The sequence below is a fragment of the Microtus oregoni genome, unplaced genomic scaffold, assembly GCF_018167655.1.
Source record: "Microtus oregoni isolate MIOR12 unplaced genomic scaffold, Mior012 000016F_ref0000370, whole genome shotgun sequence".
NCBI classification, from domain to species: Eukaryota; Metazoa; Chordata; class Mammalia; order Rodentia; family Cricetidae; genus Microtus; species Microtus oregoni.
The window spans coordinates 4,523,981-4,551,270 of NW_024543075.1; the positions used below are offsets into that span (position 1 = coordinate 4,523,981).

The 27,290-nt window shown below is 44.8% G+C and overlaps 1 protein-coding gene across 1 annotated transcript; it reads left to right on the top strand.

The window, feature by feature from the left end:
- Positions 1-2,490: 2,490 nt before the first annotated feature.
- On the top strand, positions 2,491-27,122 carry LOC121457630 (emopamil-binding protein-like). The gene is made up of 4 exons (XM_041666538.1): positions 2,491-2,976; positions 20,977-21,046; positions 25,913-26,051; positions 26,759-27,122. Exons 1-4 carry the CDS (start codon positions 2,491-2,493, stop codon positions 26,997-26,999), a joined length of 936 nt encoding a protein of 311 aa, XP_041522472.1. The 3' UTR covers positions 27,000-27,122.
- Positions 27,123-27,290: the final 168 nt, after the last annotated feature.

Consider the following 27,290-nt stretch of genomic DNA (forward strand, 5'->3'; position numbering starts at 1 on the left):
ATGGGGCAGGTGACACAGCCCGGTGGTCAGCCCTAGGATATCTGCACGGAGCAGTAGGAAATTGGCACAAAGGGGATAAAGGAAGATGGTGTTTGGGGCTGTAGAAATGGCTCACAGGTTAAGAGCACTTATTAGTCTTGCAGAGGACCGACATTGCAGTTTACAGGTGTCCATAACTCCATCACCAGTGGATCAGTGCCATCTTCTGGCCTCTGGGAGTGGCAGGCCCAAGACCTACCCTAACCCATTTATGTACACAGAAGATGAATTCTAATAAGGACAGCTAGTTGGTAGCCACATCTTTCAGCTTTAGTCATTTCAGGATAATTGGTCAGTTTAGTGCGGATGAGACAGGTGAAAGATGGAGAGCGAGGGTCAGAGGTGCCTGGCAGTTGTACACACCAGGCTGGTGATGCCCGAGAGGTGCAGTCTGCGGAGAGAAGTATTGAGAATGATTCTCGGATTCTGGCTGGTTCTAGATAGGAGGGAATGGAATTAACTTGAGGCACAGGAAAGAATCAGACCTTGATGTGCAAAGTGAAGTAAGTTGGTTTAAAGTGTAGGAAGGACTGATGAGGAAGTCACAGATCAGAGGGAGCTGTTGCAGCATGGTGGTGAAGGCAGAAACCAGAAGATTGCAGAGCAGGAGCGGACTCTGACGGCTCTTAATCTAAGCTCTTGCAATGTTTCTATTTCTTAAATTGTACATGTGTATGTGAGGGCTGTGCTGCAGAGGCCAGAAGAGATCATTGGGTCCCCTGGAGCAGGAGTTAGAGGTGGTTGATGAGGTGGCAACTGAACTCAGACCCTCTGAAAGGGCAGGAGCCACCTCCAACTTTTTCATCTAGAAGACAGGTTAGTTCCCAAGTGCATGGCTTTTCTTGCTGCTGTGATGAAAAATGTACTGACAGAAGCAATCTAAGGGAGAAGGGATTTACTTTGGCTCCCAGTTCGTGGAGGGCAATCATGGAGGCAGGAGCTAGAGGCTGTGGCATGCAGTCAGGAGGCAGAGTGAAGCATGCCAGCGCCTTGCCTTTCTTTCCTCAGTGCAGAGCCCATTCTATGGAATAGCGCCTTCCCAGCGTCACTAAGCTAATCCAGAGAATGCTTGCTAGGCATGCTCAGAGAGGCTGGGCTCTGTTGACCTTAGAGCCTGTCAGTGTGGTTGAGAAATGCACCGGCCATACTAAAGAGTCATTAGTTTGCTGTTACTAGTCTGGCAGGATTGGCTCTGCCCCCTCAGTCAGCAGATCTTAGACAGCTGGCATGTGCCAGATCTGCAATAGGTGTCAGGTATCCCCTACCAGACAGGCCAGTCACAGTCCCTGTCTCGTGGAGTTTATGTTCTAGTGCGAGGGAGGAGCAATACACAGTAAAAAGATATCTTCTGCAGATACAGAAAAATCCACCCTCCTAGCCAGCCATCTTTAAGGCATATAGCTCCGTGGTGCTTAGTGTGCTCACACTGCCGTGAGGCCGGCCTACAGAAGTGTCCTGTGTTGCAAAGTTGGAATTAATTCCATTAAGCAGCTGCCCTCCCCTCTTTCCCAAAATCTGCCCCCACCCGGAAACCTGGAAATGTAGTGGGTGCTATGATGGAGGAAGGTCATTGGCTAATAAAGGAACTGCCTTGGCCCATTTTATTGGTTAGAACATAGGTAGGTGGAGTAAACAGAATGGAACGCTGGGAGGAAGAGGAAGTAAGCTCAGGCTCCACAGCTCTACTCTCGGGAGCAGACGCCTCAGAGAGAGAGAGACGCCATGCTCCTGGCTCCTGGGAGACACACGCAATGAAGCTCCGACCCAGGATGGACATGGGCTAGAATCTTGCCGGTAAGACCAGTGCTCACAGATTATTAGAGATGGGTTGATCGGGATATCAGAATCAGCCAGTAAGGGCTAGAGCTAAAGGGCCAAGCAGTGTTTAAAAGAACACAGTTTCCGTGTAATTATTTTGGCTAAAGCTAGCCGTGGGGGCGGCCAGGTGCCAGGGACGCAGCCCTGCTGCTCTTATTTACTACAGTGCTAGGCAAATGTTGTGTTGTTGAGATCCATCCCCAGCAGAGGCATACAGCACCTGACTTTTGTGGGTTAAATATTAGAAATAGGGTCAGTCAGCTGTATGAGATTTAAAAATCCTGCAAGGGAGCCCAGGTCGGGTGGTAGCGTGGTGATGCTCCTGTCTTTGCTGCCCTCAGGAAGTCAGGGCAGGAGGATAACCTTGAGTTCGACCTGCCTGGGCTGCATACTGGTTTCCATTTTATCTTGAGCTAAGTAGCTAGGCTATCTCAAACAAACGAAGCAATGGTTGAAAGGCCTGTAATGACTGTGAAGATCTTTGCTTAGGCCTCTTCAGAACCTTTGTTCTCAAGATTTCTGTCTCCCAACGAAATCTCCACCGTCTGGACTTTCACTCAGTGGCTTAATCTTTCGAACCTTGTTAGACGTCAGACTTCACATATCTTGTGGAAGCGGTTAAGCATGTAAAACATGATCCTAGGTCCAGGAACCATCCAGTCAGTCAGCTGCCCAGGCTGGCCAAGCCAGCTTTGCGGGCAGACCCCTTGGAGGCCCGCCCACGAGAAGCTCCGCCCCTGGGTTCCTGTCACCACCCCTCAGGATCCCTCCCACGCGAAGCTCCGCCCGCTCGCGAGAAGCTCCGCCCATAGGAACCCGCCCACGAGAAGTCCCTCCTTCCCTCCCACCTGCGAGCACGGATCTCCAGAAAAGCTCAGTCCGTGGGAGGCCCCGCCTACGACAGTCTCGCTGCCTGGCTTGCAGAGATTTGGGCTATTTGGGGAACCCGTGAACGAGGAGTGGGCACTGAGCATGGCGACGGGCTCCTCCTTGCTGCTTTGCTCGGCGCTGCTGGCCATGGGGTGCGCGCTGGGCCTGCGCCTGGGCCGCGGGCGGAGCGCGGTGGAGCGTGGGGTGCTCGCCTGGCTCTGTTACGATGCCCTGGTGCACTTCGTGCTGGTAAGCGTTGCCGCCTTGCCAACTGCCTGGGTTCCGAGTTTGAGAACCTGCTGAGGTCCCGGGAGGCCAGAGGGCGCCCCCTTTAACAAGGCTGATTTCCTGGTTCAAACCAAACCCTTCTTCTCAGGTGCTGCCTGGTCTTCTATCAAAGGTATCCCCTGAGAATTGCTAGAGGAATTTCACCTCCTCCACCCCTCTCCCAACACCATTCATCTTGGTTTATCTTTTGTGTGACAGATATATCCAGAAATCCATTTCTTGTAGCTTTCCTAGTTCTGTAGAATAGGTTTTTCAAGTATGTCCCTACGAGTTTCTGAATTTCTCTGATGTCTGTTAAGAGATCTTTTCATCTCTAATTTTATTAATTTAGGTCTTCTGTCTTTTGGTTATTTTAGCTAGGGATTTGTCAATCTTGCTAATCTTTTCAACGAATCAGCTTTCTCTTTTATTGATTCTTTTGTTTTTTATTTTATTAATTTCTCCCTCGGTTTTAATTATTTCTTCCAATCAATCTCCTGTTTTGGAATTTGGTTTATTCCTGTTTTTTTTTTTTTTTTCAAATTCTTGAGGTGCATCATTAAGTTATTTATTCGAACTATTTCTGATTTTTTTTTTTTAATGTAGGTGCTAAGAGCTTTCACTCTTAGTACTGCTTTTATTTCATCCCACAAGCTTGGTATTTTTCATTTTCACGTAATTCTGAGATCATGTTTTAAAATTTCCTTGATTTATTCAACTACCCACTCATCCACAAATCTGTTGTGGTGTGTGCATTTCCGGTCTTACGCACTCAAGATACAGCTAGAAAGCAATCAGATTCTGTGTCAGGGTGTAACCTGAATGGCGTCTAGGTCAGCTTCTCAGAGGCCTTACACCCCTGTGCTGTAGGAATGCAGCCCGCTCCTCCTATTACTACATCCCTGGACTCTCGTGAGCCTGGTTTCCACTTTCATCTTTTCTCACAGTGTTCTGGTCTTCTAAACCTTTGCCAGAATGGCTTATAAGACGTTGCTTAGAGCATTCTAGGGCTTTTCTAGCCCAAAGTTTCAAACTATTCATTCTTCTTACAATCCAGTTCCAAAGGCCCAAGAACTGCATGGTCAGGTTATTAAGTTCCTGTATTAGTTACTTGTGTTATTGCTGCAACAAAATCCTGGCTGGAGAAATTTTAGGAAGGAAGGGTTTGCTCTGACTCACAGTGAAGGGGTCGTGGTCCGCTGTGGCAGGGAAGGTTTGGCAAGAGCAGGGGCAGCTGCACACCTAGGGTCCACAGTCAGAAACTTCAGCCCATGACCCCCCTGACGGCATGGTATCACCCACATGTACAGTGGGTCTCTTCCTCTCAGTTAACCTAGTATAGACAATCCCTGACAGGGCATTGTTTCCATGGTGATTCTAGATCCCATCAAGTTGACAGTCCAGATTAACCATAATGTGTCCTTAATATTCACCTAAAATAAAGTGAATAACTTTTTTTTTCATTTATTTAATTGGATGGGTTGGGGGATCGTGCACCCGCCACAGGATTACATCTGGAGAGCAGTAGACAACTTGCAGTCACTTCTGTCCTTCCCACTATTGAGTTTTACGGCTCAAACTTTGGGCCTCAGTTGGCTGAAGGGACGTTGTCCACTGAGCCATCTCTCTGGTCCCTCACCCCACTTTATAAATAGCCAATGTGACTATACATAGATAGTACTAATGAAATCTACTCCCCTCAAATTTTTAAAAATATAATCTTAAATACCCCCTTTTTAAAAAATAAAATAAAATCTGGCCTTCCCTCCAGCTAATGTGAAGTTAAAGTCCATAATCTTGAAATACAAAGAAGACATGGTGTTTGGCAATGGTTTAGGTCAATGAGCATTTCCAGTTTAATGTGTCAATACCAGGTGTTCGCAAAGATGAAATTCCTTCTTTCCCAGTAATTTCCTAGTAATTTTGTGCAGAGACTGGAGCAAGGTTCTTTCCCTCGAATCCTTTGTTTAAAGAATTGATCTTTGGTTACATAGTCAGCTCAAGGACAACTTGGGGCACATGATGTGCTGTCTCAAAAACAAACAAGCAAACGTGTCCCACTTAAAGGGGATGATAACATTCCAGAAATATATAAAGGTGTAAAGATTCTCAAAAAAATATACTTGTATGTCCGCAACCCTGTTTATGTTGACTAGGTAACATGGCACTTGCCTCTATTCACGCTATCTGGAGATGTGGTCTGTGTAGAAATGGTCTGTCTCCGCCCCCACCACGCCCCACCACCTCTCCAGATATAAAGGAAATGCCCCCAAATAGCCTTTGATAGCCTGCTGGGAAGGGCTCCTTTGTGATGACCCTGCTCCTGCCCTAGTTCTTCCCATCTGAGGTATTCTTTTCTCCATATATGGACGTGATCACTGACAAGCCCAGGCCACTTGGTTGGTACTTTAATCTCTCTGAAATTAAGACAAATCTTACACATCCTAATAAATTCACATTAATGGACATTTTGCAGTTACTAACAGTGCTTTTGCCCAGTGTCTTTAGAGATCAGTGGGGAGGACAGGAATTAGCAGTAAGGCCTGTAAGTACTTGCCTGGATTAGCTTTGGTTAGCAGTTGGCTGCAAATGAAGCCTGATAGGTAAGGGTATCCAAAAGTACGGGATGAGTTGATACTACAAGGTAGAGCCTTGAGAATCAAAAGCTTCGCCCTTAGTACTCAGGCTTCCCTCATTGCCTCTTAGACCTCCCAGGTATAACATGGTATAGTTGTAGTATAGTCACCTGTGTTCCTGTTCAAATCCTTCCCACCATGTAACAGCCTCGCTCATTATCTGTCACCCCAGTCCCCTCACACAGAGGGGGCTCCACTCAGCTCCAGGTGCTTCGGAATCCAGTCAGGTTGATAATCATGATTACTCAGTACACTCTGGTTGGACACTTGAGGTGAACTGCCTTTGTGATGCATAGCTTGAACCTTTGAGCTGAACTGCCTTTGGGGCTGCATGGCTTGAACTGCTGTCCCAGAGGCTGTGGTTTATCAGAAAGGTTCTGGCAGCAGCGTCTTTCTCCTTCAGCAGCTACATGGCATCTCTTAGACACCTACTCTCTCTCATGTCTTTTCCAGCTTGGCTCTATTCTGTCCTGCCATAGGCCAAAGCAGCTTTATTCCTTAACCAATAAAAGCAACACATATACAAAAGGACATCCTACATCATCTCCCCTTTTCTGTCTAATTAAAAAAAAGGAAGTTTTTAACTTTAAAATAGTAAAATTACATAAAACAGAAATCGAGCAAGAATTACAGTTACAGTATTTAGTCTATTTGTATTTGGCAAAATAAGGAAAATACTCTATCATATCTTTGTGAGTCTAAAGTTTTATATCTAATTTATCCTTTATTATAACTAAGGAAAACTAGAATTATAATTAACTAGTCTTTATCTCCACCAAAGACCCCAGAAGGATATGATATTACCTGAGTAAACAGGAAGTGCATTGTAAGCAACTTCCAAAGTTCTAGAATTGACAGAGATATCTCACTATCTGAACAGTCACCCAAAGTTCTTCTGTAATGTTGGGACATCCATCTTTAGCCTACAGGCCCATTATATCTGGCAGACTTTTTAGTGAAGCAGGAAATTTGAAGATCTTTCCTGCCTTATAATGGTAAAGTTCATTAGTTGCTTTCTTTTGTGTCTTGCAAAATATCTGGCAGTTTTTTTCTGTGAAACAGGTACCTTGAAGTACCATTCTGTATTTTGGAAAGTTCAGCAGTCATTTTTCTGTGGGTCCTGCATCTCCAGTTCATACAGCACACCATCAAGCAGTCTAGGCAAGAGCAGTTTCTTGCCCAAATTACTAGTTTTGTCACATTGAAGGCAAATTCCATAGCAAGTTTCTTCAATGCCCATCAACCTTTCTGAAGTAATTGGTGCTGCCAGAAGCAGACATATTTCATTGTCTAGAAAAGTCTTAAGTTCTTAAAACATTAATGCCATGTTTTGTAGGTCTTTGAAGTGATGAAGATTATCTAACTGAACTATATCTAGAAAACCTAACTAACATGACTACAAGTTTGACTATTATGAATGACTACCTATTAATCTGCAACTTTTAATTATAGATTACATTTTTAAATGAGATGTCTAAGCATAATACTTAAATAAGATTAGAATATACATATATACAGTGTAACAAAATAGCCCTTAAATCTGTATCAATAGACCAAGATTCATACCAATGGAAAGTGTTCATCTCTATATCATATCTCCCCCCCTTTTTTGAAATTGACTTGTCCATTAATCACTTATAATTAACTTCCTTTAAATGAAAACAAACATTTATAAACAATCATTTTGGGATTTTTTCTCAAAAAAAATAGTTTTTCCCAAACTGCTTCTGCTGTTTGTTGGGCGAGGTACTTTTAAGGTTCATGAAGACCTTTTGGGTGGGTCTTGTTCCATCAAACTACATTAGCGTGGAAGGAATCCAGAGGTTCTCATCTTCTGTAGAAACAAAAGCAGAACCTCTTTTCCAAAGCAGCATATTCTTAGACCCAAATTTTGAAGTCAAGATACCTTTATGTTGGTTTAACTTAGTAGCCCCCAGAATCAAATGTCTCTCTGCAGTCAAAAAATTCAAAGAAAACACAATAATATGCATAATCCAGACTCTCTGTGTATTTTTCACCTTTACGTGGCTTTTTTATTCTATTACTTTTAAGATTTATTTTATTATCCTTACTCCTTTAATTTATGACTGTCTGTACTCTTTCTTCTCTTTCATAAGCCCATTACAGTTATCCAACACTGTGACCCATTCAGAGGTGGGTTTTTTGTGTGAATCTGTCTTTATTACGTGCTTGTAATAATTTTCTGACAAAGAACACCTTTTTCTTTCTTTTTAAATGCTAAGCAGACATGACTAGGAACAACTCCATGGCCCTGGCTGCTGGCTTCACTCCATCCAAATTGGTAGAGGTCTGTTCACCGCCTCTGCCAGCTGTGCTCATTTCCCTGGCTCCCCGGATGCAGTCGGTCTATGTCTCCATTAAGCAACTAGTAGCATGCTGCTCTCAAAACCCTCCCAAAAGTTCAGGACCTCCCAAAAGAGCTAGAGTTCCTGCTGCCAGCACAAATCAGGAAACCTTCCCTTAAAGAGGCTGTGCAGTTTTTGCTGCTAGTGCTGAGTCAGGAAGCCCACTCTTAAAAGGAGCTACACCTCTGCTTGCTGCCAGCAAACAAAGCCTATCTGAAAAAATATGGCTACCAAGAAACTGCACGTGGCTTCCATTTTTGTGAGTCTAGAAACTCTCTTTTTTTTCCCCTTAAGCTTTTATTAGGTCTTATGTGGATTCATGCCCCAGATGGTGTACACCATTTTGTAAATGAAGACTGCTAATTCATTTCCTGGCCACCCAGACCCAATAATCACACAGAAACTATATTAATACAGCACTGCTTGGCCAATAGCTTAGGTATATTCCTACCTAGCTCTTATATCTTAAATTAACCCATTTTTATTAATCTGTGTATTGTAACAAGGCTGTGGTTTACTGGCAAGGTTCCAGCCATGGCGACTTTCTCCTGCAGCAGCTAAATGGTGTCTCCTAGACTCTGCCTATTCTCTATATCTCTTCCAGCCTGGCTATATTCTGTCCTGACATAGTAGGCCAAAGCAGCTTTATTCATTAACCAATAAGAGTAACACATATACAGAAGGACATCCCACAGCATTGGTGTGCGTGTGTGTGCGTGTGTGCATGTGTGTGTGTCTGTGTGTGTGTGTGTGTACATTCTGATTGGCTCTGGCCACCCATTCTTTTTTTTGCTATTACGTTTATTTATTATTTATTTACTTATTTGGAGGGGCATATGTGTTTGCCACAGCATGCATGTGGAGGTCAGAGGACAGTTTGCAAGCCTTGGTTCTCTTATTTTACCATGGAAACCCTGGGGAGCAAGCTTGTCAGACTTAGCAGCAAATGCCTTTATCCACTGAACCACCTTCCTGGAGTCCCATGACTTCTTCCTTCTGTTTCTCAGACTGTATTTCAGAGGGCAAAGATGTCATTTACCAGCTAGTCTTTACAGGTGACTACTTTCCACCATCTGGGAGTTACCTCCTCGGGGGTTGGTATGTTCTATCTTCATCTTTGGTCCATTCACCTGTGTCCTCCATAGCTGTTGTGGAGAATGCCCTGATAGGACCATCTGTTTGAATATTTGCTCCACAGTTGGTGGAACTGTTTGGGAAGGATTAGGAGATATACCCTTATTGGAGGAGGTACGTCACTGGAGGCTTTGAGGTTTCAAAGCCCACACTATTCCCAGTTAGTTCTCCAACCTGCCTTATGCATTTGGATCCAGATGTAAACCCTCAGTTTCTGCTGCAGCACCATGCCTATCTGCTGCCATGTTCCCTGCCATGATTGCCATGGACTCTAACCTTCTAGAACCCTGGTCCCTCAAATTAATTTTTTTCTTTTTTAAAAAATATTTATTTTTTCATGTATACAATATTCTGTCTGTGTGTATGCCTGCAGGCCAGAAGAGGGCACCAGACTTCATTACAGATGGTTGTGAGCCACCATGTGGTTGCTGGGAATTGAACTCAGGACCTTTGGAAGAGTAGGCAATGCTCTTAACCTCTGAGCCATCTCTCCAGCCCAAGTTAATTTTTTTATAAGTTGCCTTGGTCATGGTATTTTGTCATGGCATTAGAAAACTAAGACAACTGACATACTGGAAGCTGGATGAGCTCATGCCAAGCACAGCACATACTACTTAGATGTGTCCCGGGGGCACCAGGTGCAGGGACAGAAGGTGATAGCAGAGATGTGGCAAGATGTCTTAGTTGGTAAAGGCACTTTCTCCCAAGCTTAAAGAACTGAGTTTAATCCTCAGGACTCACATGCTAGAAGGAGAAAACTGACTGCCAAAAATTGTCTTCCAGCTTCCATGTGTGTACTGTGGCACATGTACACACAGCCAAAAAGATGTCATGAATGTAATAAATAATAAATAAATGTAACGAAGAAAGAAGGTGGTAGCAGCTGGGTCTGAGGAACAGTCTTAGGTCCCTAGTGGTTCCATTGGTCCTGGAAGCCAGGATCTTCCTGACACACCTACTTGTCTGAGAGCTTTAGTGAGCACCATTTCTCGGGCTGGAGCAGCCCTATTTGTAGAAGTCTTTCTGATATGGAATTGAAATTGACCTCTGATGGCTTCTCTTTGCCAGGTCCAGCCCAGCATTCACTTGTAACCAAGGGTAGTGAGGTCATGTGTCTACAAGTTGCTAGCTGGCCACTCTTCTTGTCCTCCCCCATTCCTGCCGGCTGTAGATTCCTCTTTACACATCGGATTGGTGGGCATAGTGGCACACACCTTTAGTCCCAACACTCGGGAGGCCCAGGTAGGCAGATGTCTGTGAGTTCAAGGCCAGCCTGGTCTATATAGTGAGTTCTAGGACAGCCAGGGCTATATAGTGAGACCTTGTCCTGTAAAAAAAACCAATAAAATAAGGTAAGCTTAGGGTCAGTTATTAAGTATTCGTTCACTGTTCAGTTTGGTAGCTCTGGGGATGGAGGGAAGGATGTGAGGTGTGAGGAAGAACAGATGTGCACTTGAGCCCAGTGCTGTGCTTTGCCTGCTGGGAATGCACAGGCAGGCCCCTCCCACAGTAAACCCTTCCAGTAATGAGGAAGAGGAGGAAGGATGGAAACTCCCTTCTCTGTTTCCTTATCCATCCTCCTAGTTTGCTTGCTGTTGCTGTTATGTTCTGACCAGAAGCAGCGGGGAGAAAAGGGTTTATTTCACCGTCTGCCTCCAGGCCACAGTCCACCTGTGAGGGAAATCAGGCAGGAGGCATGGCAGAAGGAAGGCTACTTTGCTAGCTTTCCTGTACATCCCCTTCACCTGCCTGGCAAGATGGTACCAGGTGCAGTAAGCTGGCCTCCTGTGGCAAGCTGGGCTTTCCCACATCAATCAAGACAACTCTTGGGCTGGGAAATTCCTCTGTTGAAACTCCTTCAGATGGTTGTGACAGCTGAAGCTGACTAGCATCCGTTTTTAAAAGATGTATTTATTATGTATACAATGTTCCTCCTGCATGTACACTTCCATGCCAGAGGAGGGCACCAGATCTCATTGCAGATAATTATGAGCCATCATGTAGTTGCTGGGAGTTGAACTCAGGACTTCTGGAAGAGCAGCCAGTGTGTTTAACCTCTGAGCCATCTCTCCAGTCTTGAGTAGCATTCTTAAAACATGGAAATAATCATTCTCTTCAAAGGGTGCTGCAAACCCAGGAGTCATGTTGCTCACTCTGAAAAGCTCAGTGTTTGAGACAGGGGGATTTTGAGATGGAGGCTAGCGCACACCACAAATTCAGACCCTGCCTCAAAACAAACAAACAAACAAACAAACAAACAAACAAACAACCTGTTATAAGGATTAAATACCATTTGTGATTTCAAGCAGCGTTTCTCAAACTTGACCATGTACACAGTCACACTGGGATTAGCTGAGATTCTGCACTGGTGACAAACTCCCATAGGAGATCTGTGATTCCAGGACCAGGGCTGCAAGGACACAGAGTGCCTGGCATTTCCCCAGCCTCTGCCTGCATCCTTCACCAACTCCCCTCTGCCCTTTTCATCCTGTTCATGTACCAGACAGCATAATCCCCATGTCCAATCACAGTGATCCTCAAGGCTTCCCGGCTGGTCCTTAGCCTGAGAACAGCTGTCTCAGCAGAAATAAGGATCCTCTTAAGAGGACAGAGGTTCCCATGTCCTAAATCCAGCACTAAGCCCAGTATCACGGGTGCAGTAGAATTAGTGTGACTGACACCAAGGTTCCGAAGGAGCCGTCACTATCCACTGGTAATGTCAGGTGACATCCGTCTGCTGGGGCTGAGAAAGACTCCATCAAAGGGGAGTGTCATTTCAATAGGAGAATGGCAGCTGTCACTAGACATGTCTAAAGTCAGTCAAGCTTGGGGGAGGGGCTGCTGCAGCTGGTCCTCCCTTGAATGGTGTGCAGGCTGTTGCCATGACAACCCCAGTGTGATGAGGCTGAGACATTTGGTCAGATCTGAAAGTACTGATACGTGTCACCAGGGTTAGTGTGCGCTAACTCACTCCACCTTGTTCTCCACTCTTAATGCAGAGTGCTACATTGTTTCTGAGTCTTCATTCAAATACTTTTCAAGCAAAAAAGAAAAAAACCAAAAAATGCCAAGATGTTTTACATACAAACTGGCCTCATTTTGTGTTTTTGTTTTTTAGTCTCGGTAAAGCCACTTTTTTCATCTCTTTGAGGACTAAATGAGTACACGCACCACTTCTTGTACAATTGTTACTCAATCCTAGATCACAGTAGCAAGACGCTGGCTTCTTTTGATTCCCAGTTTCTAGAAATCTATAAAATACATTGTTACAAGCCACAAGTCTGAATACCTGAAAAGAAAAAGGAGGCAGAGTTTTGTTAACTTCATCTGCCAAGGTCCATTTAAAGTGGCTTTGCAAGCTTCTCAGTTAGACAAAGTTAGCTCATTCCTGTTTTAGCCTTGCAACAGGAACTATCTTGGCTTTTATTGTTGTTGTTTTGTTTTTTGGCCAAATACCTTGATATTCAGAACCTTACTTTTTTTTAAATAAGCAAACTTGGTCACCTTATGCAGACCTCATTGGAGAGTAATATGCCTTCTACAACCTGAGGCAGGGGTGACCATTTTGATGACTGGTCATTTCCCATCTGGGCATGTGTGGGGAGCAGAGGAAGCCCTGAGTGAATGTGTGTTAGTGACACGGCTATGTCAAGGACCCAGTGCATCAGATCCATGAAAATGGCAAAGCCTTCCCCCTGGTCAAACTCAGGGAATTAGCACAGCCTCCCTGTGGCCCATGTGTGAGTGTTGACAGAGTACACGGAATGCATTGACTACACTCCCAGATGTGTGTGTGTGTGTGTGTGTGTGTGTGTTTGTGTCTTGTCTTTGTTCATTCTCTCATCACCCCAGTCCAGCTAACAAGACCAAGCTGTGCAGGAAGTGGTTGGCATGGGTAATGTTTTGGTTTGGTTATTTTTATTTTTCCCCCTTTGGGAATTTCATACACTATATATATATATATATATATATATATATATATATATATATATTTTATAACATTCTTCCCTATCCTCCAACTCCTCCCATCTCCTCCAGGCTCCATCCCTACCCACCCAACTTCTTGTTCTTTCTCATTGGTTTCATCCCTGGATAACACTGATAATGACTTTTCTCACTTGGTTGTGTGCACAGCACCTTCTAACACTATGGACACTAGCCAGTAGTGGTGAAGCTTCCAGTTGAGCACCAGCCTGACTTCTCCATGTTCTGTGCCAAAAGTATGTAGTGTCTCCCTGCAACATGGCCTTACTGTAAGGTTGTGGATGGTAACCAACAGCACTGGCAATAGTCTATAGAGTATGGTGGGCCTTTAAGTCCTCTTTGGCCAGTGAATCAAAAGATGCCAATCCCTATAACTGGGGTCTTTACGTGGTACCATTTGATGTCTAGTTAGAGTATTGTCTCCTCCATTACATATTGACTCCATTTAAATTTTTTTTATGTATGTATGTGTTTTAGGAAGTTTCTACAGTAGTAGGTTTCTGTGTGGGTTTTTTAGTATTATTACCATGTGTGTATATGTGTATCTACCATGGCGCTTCTGTGAAAGTCTGAGGACGACTTTGTGGCCTTGGTTCTCTTTCCATCTCTATGTGGGTTCTAGGCTCAAACAGGTCTACCAGCTTGGACAGGAAGTGCCTTGACCTGATAAGTCATTTTGTCAGCCTGATTTCTGAGAAAGGGTCTCATTATGTAGCTCAGGTTAGCCTGGAATTAGAGATCCTCCTGGTTCAGCCTGGTTCTGAGATTTTAAAGGTGTATACTATCATTGTGCCCAGCTAGATTTTTTTAAATGTATTTTTATGTATATGGGTGCTCTTTCTGCATTTGGAGGAGGGCATCAGGTCTCATTATAGATAACTGTGGGCTGCCATCTGGTTGTTGGGACTTGAACTCAGGACCTCTGGAAGAGCAGCCTGTTCTCTTAACCATTCTGAATGTCTCTCTAGCACCCATTCCTTGTATGCTAGGTATCCCAACTGATGTAAGATAGAGTCTCAATGTAGTTCAGATTTACTTGTCCCTGATGGCTAAAGGTATTGAAGATTTTGTCGTATGCTTGTGGCCCTTTGAACCTTGGGAAATGCTGTTTGCTTGTCCATTTGCTTATTGATTCACTGACTTGTTTTGGTGTTAAAATTGTTGTTACTCTTTTGGTTATTTTTAAGTTCCCGTATACTTTGGTTATTAATCTGAAAGGCTGGATATGGAGTGTGTGTTATGATGTAAAACTTCTGAAGCTAGTAACTTTGGGTGCTGCTTATGAAAGGGTCCCTGCATATTTGAAGCTTCAGAGCCTAAAATAACTTGAAGGGGTAGAAAAAGCAGCTTTTCAGTTCATCAACGCAAAGTGGATTCATGTCAGGAGCCCTGTAGGTCTTTTTTTTAACAATGTTGGCCCCTGGGAAATCACACTAGATGGTTTCTGGTATACTTCCTGCGTGGTTAGAGCAGACTTGGTCAGGGGTCCTCAGGAATCTTTAGAACCCAAGTCACTGGTCTCCTTGTGTGTCCAGATTCTGCCTCCGGTGTCTTGCTCAGCATGTTGTTGGGGCGTCTGTGGACTTTAGGGTAGCTGCTGCTGTGGCCCTCTGCCTACCTGTTTGTGTTTCTCCAAGTTCTTTCAGTGTAAGAACAGACCAGGCTGAAGTCACAGAACCTTCCAGAAATACCATCTGAAAGAGGTGATATCTAAAGGGAAGGTCATTGAGGGATATGGTAGTCCTCATGGGACCCATTGACAGTTCACACAGAGGATTGCTGTAAAAGGACCAAGTCTGGTTTGAGATGTGGTTTCTCTTCCACATAGACTCCACCATTCTCTGTCCATTGTAGGCTGGGCCATCCAGACCCTCACACCCTGAAATGGTGAGCCGAGGGACCCCTTCCTCTGAAGTCAGCCCTTCTCGGGGGAGCTGCTGTGGTAGTGGATGCCTGGCTAATGTGGTTGCTGGGAAGGTTTACCAGATTAGAGTTGCTCTGAGGGAAAGGAGAGAGTTTCTCAGCCCTCATTGTTAACCATGAGGAAAGACCTCACAGTTGCTCAGAGTTGGTGCCTTCTACCTTGGCCCTGGAGACCACACCTTTGTGAGATGCCAGTGTACTATCACAGCTTTGTGAGATGCCAGTGTCCTCTAAACCTTTGTGAGATGCCAGTTACTCTACACCTCTGAGATGACAGTTACTCTACACCTTTGTGAGATGACAGTGTACTATCACAGCTTTGTGAGATGCCAGTGTACTCTACACCTGTGAGATGCCAGTGTACTATCACAGCTTTGTGAGATGCCAGTGTCCTCTACACCTTTGTGAGATGAGAGTGTACTATCACAGCTTTGTGAGATGCCAGTGTCCTCTACACCTTTGTGAGATGACAGTGTCCTCTACACCTGTGAGATGACAGTGTACTATCACAGCTTTGTGAGATGACAGTGTCCTCTACACCTTTGTGAGATGACAGTGTCCTCTACACCTGTGAGATGCCAGTGTCCTCTACACCTGTGAGATGACAGTGTCCTCTACAACTTTGTGAGACGACAGTGTCCTCAACACCTGTGAGATGCCAGTGTACTATCACAGCTTTGTGAGATGCCAGTGTCCTCTACACCTTTGTGAGATGCCAGTGTCCTCTACACCTTTGTGAGACGACAGTGTCCTCAACACCTGTGAGATGCCAGTGTACCTAACACCTGTGAGATGACAGTGTACTATCACAACTTTGTGAGATGCCAGTGTACTCTACACCTGTGAGATGCCAGTTAATCTACACCTTTGTGAGATGCCAGTTACTCTACACCTGTGAGATGCCAGTGTCCTCTACACCTTTGTGAGATGCCAGTTACTCTACACCTGTGAGATGACAGTGTACTATCACAGCTTTGTGAGATGACAGTGTCCTCTACACCTGTGAGATGCCAGTGTACTCTAAACCTGTGAGATGACAGTGTACTCTACACCTGTGAGATGACAGTGTACTCTACACCTGTGAGATGACAGTGTCCTCTACACCTGTGAGATGCCAGTGTACCTAACACCTGTGAGATGACAGTGTACTATCACAGCTTTGTGAGATGCCAGTGTACTCTACACCTGTGAGATGCCAGTTACTCTACACCTTTGTGAGATGCCAGTGTCTTCCACACCTGTGAGATGACAGTGTCCTCTACACCTTTGTGAGATGCCAGTTACTCTACACCTGTGAGATGACAGTTACTCTACACCTTTGTGAGATGACAGTGTACTCTACACCTGTGAGATGCCAGTGTCCTCTACACCTGTGAGATGACAGTGTCCTCTACACCTGTGAGATGACAGTGTACTCTACACCTGTGAGATGACAGTGTACTCTACACCTGTGAGATGACAGTGTACTCTACACCTCTGAGATGACAGTTACTCTACACCTGTGAGATGACAGTGTACTATCACAGCTTTGTGAGATGCCAGTTACTCTACACCTGTGAGATGCCAGTTACTCTACACCTGTTAGATGACAGTGTCCTCTACATCTGTGAGATGACAGTGTACTCTACACCTGTGAGATGACAGTGTACTCTACACCTGTGAGATGACAGTGTACTCTACACCTGTGAGATGACAGTGTACTCCATACCTGTGAGATGACAGTGTACTCTACAGCTGTGAGATGACAGTGTACTCTACACCTGTGAGATGACAGTGTACTCTAGACCTGTGAGATGACAGTGTACTCTACACCTGTGAGATGAAAGTGTACTATCACAGCTTTGTGAGATGCCAGTTACTCTACACCTGTAAGATGACAGTTCCTCTACACCTGTGAGATGCCAGTTACTCTACACCTGTGAGATGACAGTGTCCTCTACACCTGTGAGATGCCAGTTACTCTACACCTGTGAGATGACAGTGTACTATCACAGCTTTGTGAGATGCCAGTTCCTCAACACCTGTGAGATGCCAGTGTACTCTACACCTTTGTGAGATGACAGTGTCCTCTACACCTGTGAGATGACAGTGTACTCTACACCTGTGAGATGACAGTGTACTCTACACCTGTGAGATGACAGTGTACTCTACACCTGTGAGATGACAGTGTCCTCTACACCTGTGAGATGCCAGTGTACCTAACACCTGTGAGATGACAGTATACTATCACAGCTTTGTGAGATGCCAGTGTACTCTACACCTGTGAGATGCCAGTTACTCTACACCTGTGAGATGCCAGTGTCCTCTACACCTGTGAGATGCCAGTGTCCTCTACACCTTTGTGAGATGCCAGTTACTCTACACCTGTGAGATGACAGTTACTCTACACCTTTGTGAGATGACAGTGTACTCCATACCTGTGAGATGCCAGTGTCCTCTACACCTGTGAGATGACAGTGTACTCTATACCTGTGAGATGCCAGTTACTCTACACCTTTGTGAGATGCCAGTGTCCTCTACACCTGTGAGATGACAGTGTACTCTACACCTGTGAGATGACAGTGTACTCTACACCTGTGAGATGCCAGTTACTCTACACCTGTGAGATGACAGTGTACTATCACAGCTTTGTGAGATGCCAGTTCCTCTACACCTGTGAGATGCCAGTGTACTCTACACCTTTGTGAGATGACAGTGTCCTCTACACCTGTGAGATGACAGTGTACTCTACACCTGTGAGATGACAGTGTCCTCTACACCTGTGAGATGCCAGTTACTCTACACCTGTGAGATGACAGTGTCCTCTACACCTGTGAGATGACAGTGTCCTCTACACCTGCGAGATGACAGTTACTCTACACCTGTGATATGACAGTGTACTCTACCCCTGTGAGATGACAGTTACTCTACACCTGTGAGGTGACAGTGTACTATCACAGCTTTGTGAGATGCCAGTTACTCTACCCCTGTGAGATGACAGTGTCCTCTACACCTGTGAGATGCCAGTGTACTCTACACCTGTGAGATGACAGTGTACTCTACACCTGTGAGATGACAGTGTACTCTACACCTGTGAGATGACAGTGTACTCTACACCTGTGAGATGACAGTGTACTCTACACCTGTGAGATGACAGTGTCCTCTATACCTGTGAGATGACAGTGTACTCTACACCTCTGAGATGACAGTGTACTCTAAACCTGTGAGATGACAGTGTCCTCTACACCTGTGAGATGCCAGTTACTCTACACCTGTGAGATGACAGTGTCCTCTACACCTGTGAGATGACAGTGTCCTCTACACCTGTGAGATGACAGTTACTCTACACCTGTGAGATGACAGTGTACTATCACAGCTTTGTGAGATGACAGTGTACTCTACACCTGTGAGATGACAGTGTCCTCTACACCTGTGAGATGACAGTGTCCTCTACACCTGTGAGATGACAGTTACTCTACACCTGTGAGATGACAGTGTAGTATCACAGCTTTGTGAGATGCCAGTTACTCTACACCTGTGAGATGACAGTGTACTCTACACCTGTGAGATGACAGTTACTCTACACCTGTGAGATGACAGTGTACTATCACAGCTTTGTGAGATGCCAGTGTACTCTACACCATCACACCTTGGATGCAGGTTGATGCAGTCTGCTAATCTTCTATTTGAGACAAGACCTCATGTGTCCCAGGCTAGCCTAGAACTCACCAGAAAGCTAAGGCTAGCTTTACTGTCTTGATCTTCTTGCCTCTACCTCCTAATGCAGTGGGTTTCAACCTTCCTAATGCTGAGACCCTTTAATACAGTTCCTCATGTTGTGCTGACCCCAACCATATGATTATTTCATTGCTACTTCATAAATGTAATTTTGCTACTGTTTATGAATTGTAATGTGTGTGTGTGTGTGTGTGTGTGTGTGTGTGTGTGTGTGAGAGAGAGAGAGAGAGAGAGAGAGAGAGAGAGAGAGAGAGAGGCAGGCCAACTGAAATAAACTGGGTAAGTTTGGTGACCAGTCCAGTGATCAAGAGTGCATCCTGTTCTTGCAGAGGACTCAAACTGGGCTCCTAGCAACCACCTAAATGTTCACCTCAGGGGACCCAACTCTCTCTTCTGACCTCCTAGGCACCTGTTCTCACTTGCACTAACATGCACACAGACAGACACATGCATACAATTAAAAATAAAATATATCTTAAACCCTTCAGCTGCTCTTGGTTTTCCTGGGAAGTAGAAACGGAACGATGGTTCTTGTGCACGCCAGAAAAGTGATCTGCCTCTGCGCTGCGTCCTCAGTCTGGACGCTTTAGAGTCTTTCTTTTCCCTTTCTTTCTCCATTTCTTTCTTTCTTCTTTTCTTTCATTCTTGCTCTTCCTCACCCCTATTCTTTCATCTCTGGCTAGCCTATAACTCACAGTGTAGACTATGCTGGCATTGACTTGTGTACAGGTTTTTTCCTACCATGCCTGGTCTAAATCTCCTATCAAGAAGATGCATTTTAGATTTACTCAGACAAAGCACATTTACTAATTAGGTGACCCAGAAAGAGAGTCAAGAAAAGGTAGCATAGACCTGCATCCGAGCCTCTGTTAGCAGAGATTAGGGCGGGAAAGGGGCTGAATGACAGTCAAGAGATAACGTGAAAATCAGAGAAGGACAGACAGTCAGAAACTGTGGGATGGACAGACATCTCTCACTAGTAAGTCCTAGCCCACATATGAAGCAAACTAATACAGTGTGATTTTGAGACAGGTAGGGAAGGACCTTCCACCTCTAACTGTACCACAAAGTGACACAAGGTCAAGACACTGGGTCAGTAAAGAAAAAGATCCACGGTCCCCTGCAGTGAACACCACCTCTACCAGCACGGTAGGAATGGCTCAAGTGGCTTTTCCGGTTTTAGAAAGCACTGACAGATAAAACAGAGAAAGTAACTGCATAGGCTTGCAGAACCAGGATGGGAATTTAATCCATGTGCAGTGTCTTCTGTGTTAACAACCAAAATGGACAGAAGTCGGCCGCTGGACTCCGGAATGAGAATGTAGAGGCATCTTGTGCTCTTAGCAAGGGGCCCACACCACACAGATGAGTGAGTGGACTGACACTTTCAGTCCATTCCCGAAGGTACAGATTTGCACAAGAGGAGAGCTTCATTGTTGTGTGACATAGAGTAAGCCCCAGACTTCCTGCTGGGAGGCCTGGGAGGGGCTGATGGCAATGAATAACTTACAGGGTGAATGATCTCAAGAAGTAGGTAGCTCCCAGAAGTGGTAAAACATGGTACCCAAGCGAGTAGAGGGTGAGCAGAGAGTGCCAATGTCACATGATGCTGTGGGGTGGGGGCAGAGAGTGCCAGTGTCATATGAAGCTGTGGGGGGGGGGACAGAGAGTGCTGTTTGAATTTTGGACGCTTGGGTAAAGAAACACTTCCATGATTGGGGAATACTAGATACTTGCAGACATTTTGATCACTAAATATCCAAAGAAAACCTTTGTGAATTTTCCCTCAGGCAATAATATAGGGAGGGGCTCAACTCTACTATAGACATTTGCTGGCCACATGTGTTTCATTTTTAAGGTTAAAAAAATGAACTATTGCCAGTCTTTTTGAAGATTTAAGATCTTTGGAATAATCTAAAGCTAACTTTTATTTTGTACAACAGTCAAGCACTCTCCATGAAATTTTCACTTTTTTTTCTACATAAGAACACACCTCTGGTTTGATAATGCCAATCATTAAAAAGTAACATTTATTATTAATTTTGGTCATGCTCATATCTCTGGTTAGCCTCCAGAGATGCTGCGGTCCTCAAGTCCTTGGACCAAGATTTGAACACCTTACAGAGGGGCAGGGGGAGCTGCTGCCATGCAGTGCCTTTGTGTCTGCCGTGCCCTGTGGTGGTGAGGCTAAACAGAGCCTGTCTCCCTTTTCTTCCCTCTAGGAAGGCGCTTTCGTCTACTTGTCTTTAGTAGGAAACGTTGCAGATTCCCAAGGCTTGATTGCATCTTTATGTAAGTAATTAAAAACGTTTACATTTGAATGTCTGAGGAGATTAATTGCAAGAATGGCTACTATGAACCGAATGTCTGTATCTCATATTGTATGATTCCATTGATCTGTCCTGTCCTGTCCAGAACAGGTGAATCTGTAGAGACAGACAGCAAATTAGTGGTTGCCCGGGGCAGGGGATGAGAGTCAGATTGTGGGCAGAAAGATGGGTGACTGCTAATGGGTGAGGGTTCTTGTTTGCAACATTCTCAGTTAGACTGTGTCTATTCAGATCTGTGACGTAATAAAATTGGAATTGTATGCCATGTGAATTACATCTCAGCAATCTATTAGTGAACAGAGTGTATACAGCTGGGGTGTGGCTCAGTGGTTGAGTGCTCACCTAACATGTGTGAGCCTCTACACAACACTATAAAACAAAAGACACCAAAAGGCCTGCAGTTCTTAAACTGGGTGCTTCCACAGATATTTTATGTAAATTTACTTTTTAAACTTTATTTTTAATTCTGCATGTGTGTCTGTGTGGGTTTGTCATGTGAGCAGTGTCCTCAGAGGCCAGAAGAGGGCACCAGCTCCCTTGGAGCTGGAGTCAGGCAGTTGTGAGTGCCCAGTGTGGATGCTGGTAACTGAACTCAGGTCTTCTGGAAAAGCATATATATACTCTTAACTGCTGAGCCATCTCTCCAGCCCACAGTCTGCCCTTGATTGTATGTCTATACCTATCTTCTAAATAATTCTCCAAATCCCTCCTTGTCAGGGGCCAGCCTTGACAAAAATACCTCTTCCAGAGTGGAGGCGTGGGGATTTAGAAATATAGTAAAGAATACGAAGACACAAATGAAAATAATAAAACGCAGAAACATGTAGGATAGTATTAGGAGGGAATTTCAGTGAGTACTAAAATTTCGCCTGTGTTTAATTTCCAACTGGTTGATTTGCCCCTTGCCCCAAAAGGTAGGAGTAAGACAAAAGACTGCATCGACTACAACAAATTGAAAGTAGCAGGGTACATTCCTTGCTCATGTCCTTGATTCACGCCCTAGACCAAACACTCTGTAGGCTAACCACTCCCTGGGTGAAATCCCAAGTTATTTCCATAATTGAACTGGTACTTAGTTGGATCCTTAGACTTTTGTTTTAGGTAGGAACCAACTACTTCCCTATTTCAGGAGCAGGACCTGTTGACAATGGCCTTGAAAGAGCAGAACTCTGATTTACAACTAGGTGGGACCTTTGTTAGAAGCACAATAACCTTCAATGAATTAGAAACAAGTCCCAAACTCTCTGACCTTTGGCCTCTGTGGGCGTCCAAACTTCCTTGTTGTAAGGAGGCCACTTTTAATTTCCTGGCTGCCCAGACTCCTGAAATAACCACACAGAAACTGTATTAATTAAATCACTGCTTGGCCAATTACCTAAGCGTATTGCTAGCTAGCTCTTACATCTAGAACTAATCCATCTCCATTATTTTATATTTTACCACAAGGCTTGGGGCCTACTGGCCAGGTTTCAACATGTCTGTCTATGGCTACGGCTCCATAGTTTTTCCTGACTCTGCCTTCTTCCTCCAAGCATTCAGTTTAGTTTTCCCCACCTAGCTAAGTTCTACCCTATCAGGCCAAGCCAGTTTCTTTATTAACCAATGGTATTCACAGCATACAGAGGGGAATCCCACATTTCCTCCTACCCTATAGAGCTATAAAGTAGTTTTGCCATCTTCTTTACACTCTGTGTAAACTGACCAACACTTAGACAACTAATATTGACTTCCCAGTGTGTTCTATACCAGTGTGGTTAAGTCAGTGAGCCGGGCGCCAGCATCTCTTAGTGCTTTCAGGTTTGGCATCTGCAAGTCTGCATTGTCTACTGTGTGTCTTTGTTTTTCCTTCTTTTCTTTATGTTGTTATTCTACTCTGCTTTTATCTTCATTTATTTATTACATATCTGCGTCATCTGAGGCCTTCAGCACTCAGTCTTCAGCTGGCAGGTGTGCCGGGTGTCTTCAGGAGGCAGAGGTGGGCTATCGCAAGCTCAAGGCTAGCCTGGGTGGAATGGCAGAAACTTCTCTCTAGTAAAACTAAGTAAACATTCAAAAATCACAAAATGGGATTTTGAAGACAGGGTCTCATGGAGGTCTACCCACTCCTGCCTCCTAAGTGCTGGGATTAAAGGCATGGGCCACTATGTCCAGGCACGAATATGCTTTGTTATATAAGATCTATTTGTTTTTATGTGCATGAATGTTTCTCCTGAATGTATGTGTATATATGTGCACCACATGCATGCCTGCTACCCACAGAAGCCAGAAGCGGGAGGGCTTCAGATCACCTAGAACTGCAGTTACAGGGGGTGGCAGCCTCCAGATGGGTGCTGGAACGGAACCTGGGCCCTCTGCAGTAGTAGTAGGTGCCCTCAGTCACTGTGCTCTCTCCAGTTCCACAGAATGTGTTCTAAGAAATATTTCCTTATAATTTCCCACATCTAAATTACACTTGAAAACTTTATATTTGAAGTAAGTGTAATGTTTTCATAAGATTGTTAACTTTTAAAATTAAATTAGTGTGTGTGTGTGTGTGTGTGTGTGTGTGTGTGTGTCAACACCGTGGGTCCTTTGGGTGGAACACAGCTTGTGAGACTTGGCAGCAGGAGCCTTTACCCACTGAGCCATCCTGCCTGCCTTTTTTCATGCATATGTATCTTACTTTCTGTTCCTGTCGCTGTGATAAAATGACAGAAGCCACCTGAAGGAGAAGGGTTTGCCCGGCTCACAGCTCAGGAGCAGTCCCTCGTGGCCCAGAAGTCACTGTGGTGGGAGTTTGCAGGAGTTTGACCCTTCACAACCACGGGAACAGAGAGCGGTGGACACACACATACGATGCTCAGCTTGCTCTCTCAGTCCTCACACAGTCCAGGATTCCCTGCCAACAGTGGGCAGGATTCCCGCCTCCATTAGTGATAGCAAAGCAGCCCCAGCCCCAGCCCCAGATGCCCATCTCCCATGTGATCCTAGGTTGTGATAAGAAACACACCAGGCTCTCTTTTGGGCCACCAACCAGCTCCCAAAACATGACACAGAAACTTCTTATTAGTTATGAATGTTCGGCCTTATCTTAGATCTTATTTTAATCTGTTTCTCTTTATTTTTCTTTTCACCTGAGGGATTTTTACTTTTCTTTCTGTTTTTCTGTGTATTGTACTTTTCTGTTGACTCTGTCTGGCTTTCTGGCTGCAGCCCCAGGCCTGTACCCTTCGTTCTCCCCAAGCTCCTCTTTCTCCTCTCCTCTTGAATTCTATTTTTTCTCTCTGCCTTCCAGCCTCGCCTATCCCTCTTCTGACTAACTATTGACCATTCATTTTTTTTATTAGACCAATCAGGTGCAATTAGGCAGGCAAGGTGATACAAATGCTACATGTCTCTGACATAATTAAACAAACGCAGGGTACCCAAATGTAACACATTGTTATATCATTAACAAAGGCAGCAGAAACAAATGTAACAACCTTTACATAGTTAAAGTAATATTCTACAGCATAAACATATATAACACATCTTTGACCAGTTAAAATAATATTCCACAATACACTGCGAGGTAGGTGTGCATGCTTGCCTGTGTACGTTAGAGGACAACCTCAGGTAGCCGCAAGAATGGCATCCACCTCCTGCCACACAAGGTATCTCTTTGGCTTGGAGCTCACTGATGAGACTCATTGCTAATGGCTGGCCTGATGGGTCAGTAAGCTTCACGTGTTTTCATTTTACCAGTGCTGAGATTGCAAGTGTGTGTCGCCTGCTTGACATTTTTTTTACATGAGTGCTGGGGATTGAATTCAGGTCCACATGCTTCTGAGGCCAGAGCTTTAGCAACAGAACTGTCTCCCCAGGCTCTAGAACCATCATTACTAAATATTGTGTTTGCAAAATTTGACTGTGTTGAACTAATTTCAACTCCTGCAACTTGTAACCAAGAGGGCCAAGGGTAGAGTCACATACGTGGATGTGCTTGTATTTTACAAGTAGAGCAGCTCTGTGCCTTAGGTCAAGGGTGAGGGGCACAGTAGCCCCAGATCGCCCTTGCCCTCCACAGGCGTTGAGAAGGTTGTAAGACAATGGTCGTTCTCATTAACTGTCATAAAAAGGCTTACGAGTCACAGAGCAGTGGACAAGGATAGAAGACCCAGAAACAGACCCATGCAACGGCACAGCTCCCAGATGTTGGGCAAACTGACATAAACACACATTGGGAAAAAAGATTACAACCTTTCAACAAGAGTGTGAGGACTGGATAGTCCATGAGGAAGAGTGGAACTAGCCCCTCTTCCACATTGTATAAAAACCAACTCTAGACGGATTAAGGACCTTAACATGAGATCTGAAATACTAAACTAATAGAGAGAAATATAAGGAAAACTCTTCAAGATATCGGCACAGGCAAGGATTTTCTGAACAAAAATCCAATAACACAGGAAATAATAGCAAGTATTAGCAAATGGGATTGCAGGAAGTTTAAAGATTCCTACTCAGTAAGGAATGAGGAGAGCCTACACAAAGAAATCCTGTCTCGAAAAACAAACAAACAAACAAATTAAGCGGCAAAACCAAATCATCCAATCAATAAATGGGCAAGGACCACATTTCCGCAAATAGAGATTAGGAGGTATACAGGGCATAGAAGTAGAAAGCGGCCATTTAGGGGAGAAAAGAGAGCAGCAGAGGGGGTAACGAGGTGGCGCGCATGAATAAACAGAATAAACCGATGGCTTGTCTGAAATTGTCATGATGCAGCCCATTTGTTTGTCTTCTCCCTAAAAGATTAACAACACAAAATGTTTGCCAGCTGAGAGACTAAACACAGGTATTTTGTCTTTAGGGAAAGAATACGGCAAGGCTGATGCAAGATGGCTGTATTTTGACCCAACCATTGTGTCTTTGGAAATTCTGACTGTTGTCTTGGATGGGATTCTGGCATTGGTTCTCATTTACGCCATAGTCAAGGAGAAATATTACCGGTAAGTTCACTGCCATCCAGCGGGAAGACGGGGATATTAGCTGCCCAGTGCCCGCGCCACGTTTGGATGCAGTTGCAAGCGTGTTTACCGGCAAGACAGGAGCTTTATGTAAGACTTCAAGATGTAAAGCTTTGTCATGAAATCTCAGATTTGAGAGAGTCCTCCAGCTTTTAATCCCCTTTCCCCACCACTTCCACAGATAGTTAGCAGTGATTTTTCTTGACTGCTTTAACATTGTTTTGGCTCCATGACCACATTTGTGGACACATTACAAATTTACATGTGTGTTGTCTCCAGCACTGATAATATGTGCATGACCTGTGTCAGCCACAGGTAATGAAGACCCTTCATCTACATAGTCCATTTACTCTCCGCAGTGCCCTTTGAGGAAGGACAGTTGTCACCTTTACAGCAGATGCAGCTGGCTGGGGTCAAGTTCATATCCAGGTCTCTTTGAGGGTCAGCGGTGACCTCACTAAATCCTGAGAGTAGTACAGGGCACTCAAGTGTCCTTAGAACTCTAAGTGCTGGGAGGGGCGGCACTGCTTCTGCAAGCAGGGATGGTGTCTTGGCTCTCTAGGCTGGCTTGGCCCATCAGAGAAGTGCCACCCAGGAGCCCACACGTTTCTGTAGTAAAGACTAAATAAAAGATGCCGTAATTCAGAGTCCCAAGCTGTACCTGCTTCATGTCGTGTGTTCTCCCACAGGCATTTCATGCAGATCACCCTGTGTGTGTGTGAACTCTACGGTGGCTGGATGACCTTCTTCCCCGAGTGGCTTGTTGGAAGCCCCAACCTCAACACCGAGAGCTGGCTCTACTTTTGGGTCTACTTGCTGTTTTTTAATGGCTTGTGGGTTCTGATCCCTGGCCTGCTGCTGTGGCAGTCATGGATGGAGCTGAAGGAGACACATTACCAAAGGGCCCACTTAGGGAAAAAGCACTTGTAAATTCTCAAAACATTCCATGTGAAGTTCTGCTTTGTGAGTCAGAATTGATCAGATATTCCAATAAATACTTTGTTTTTCAGTGTTGTTCCAAACAGCCATCACAGATGGGTTGGAAGGTGGCAACTTTGCTGTTTGCTGTTGTCTTTATTACATGATAATATAAGGAAAAGAGGGGCTGTGGGGTGTGGTGCTTGCCTGGCACTCACAAGGCCCTGAGTTGCCCTCTCAGCAACAAAAGGTGGTGGCGGGTAAGTTTTCACTTGTAATAAGATCATGTTTAACAAGATACTC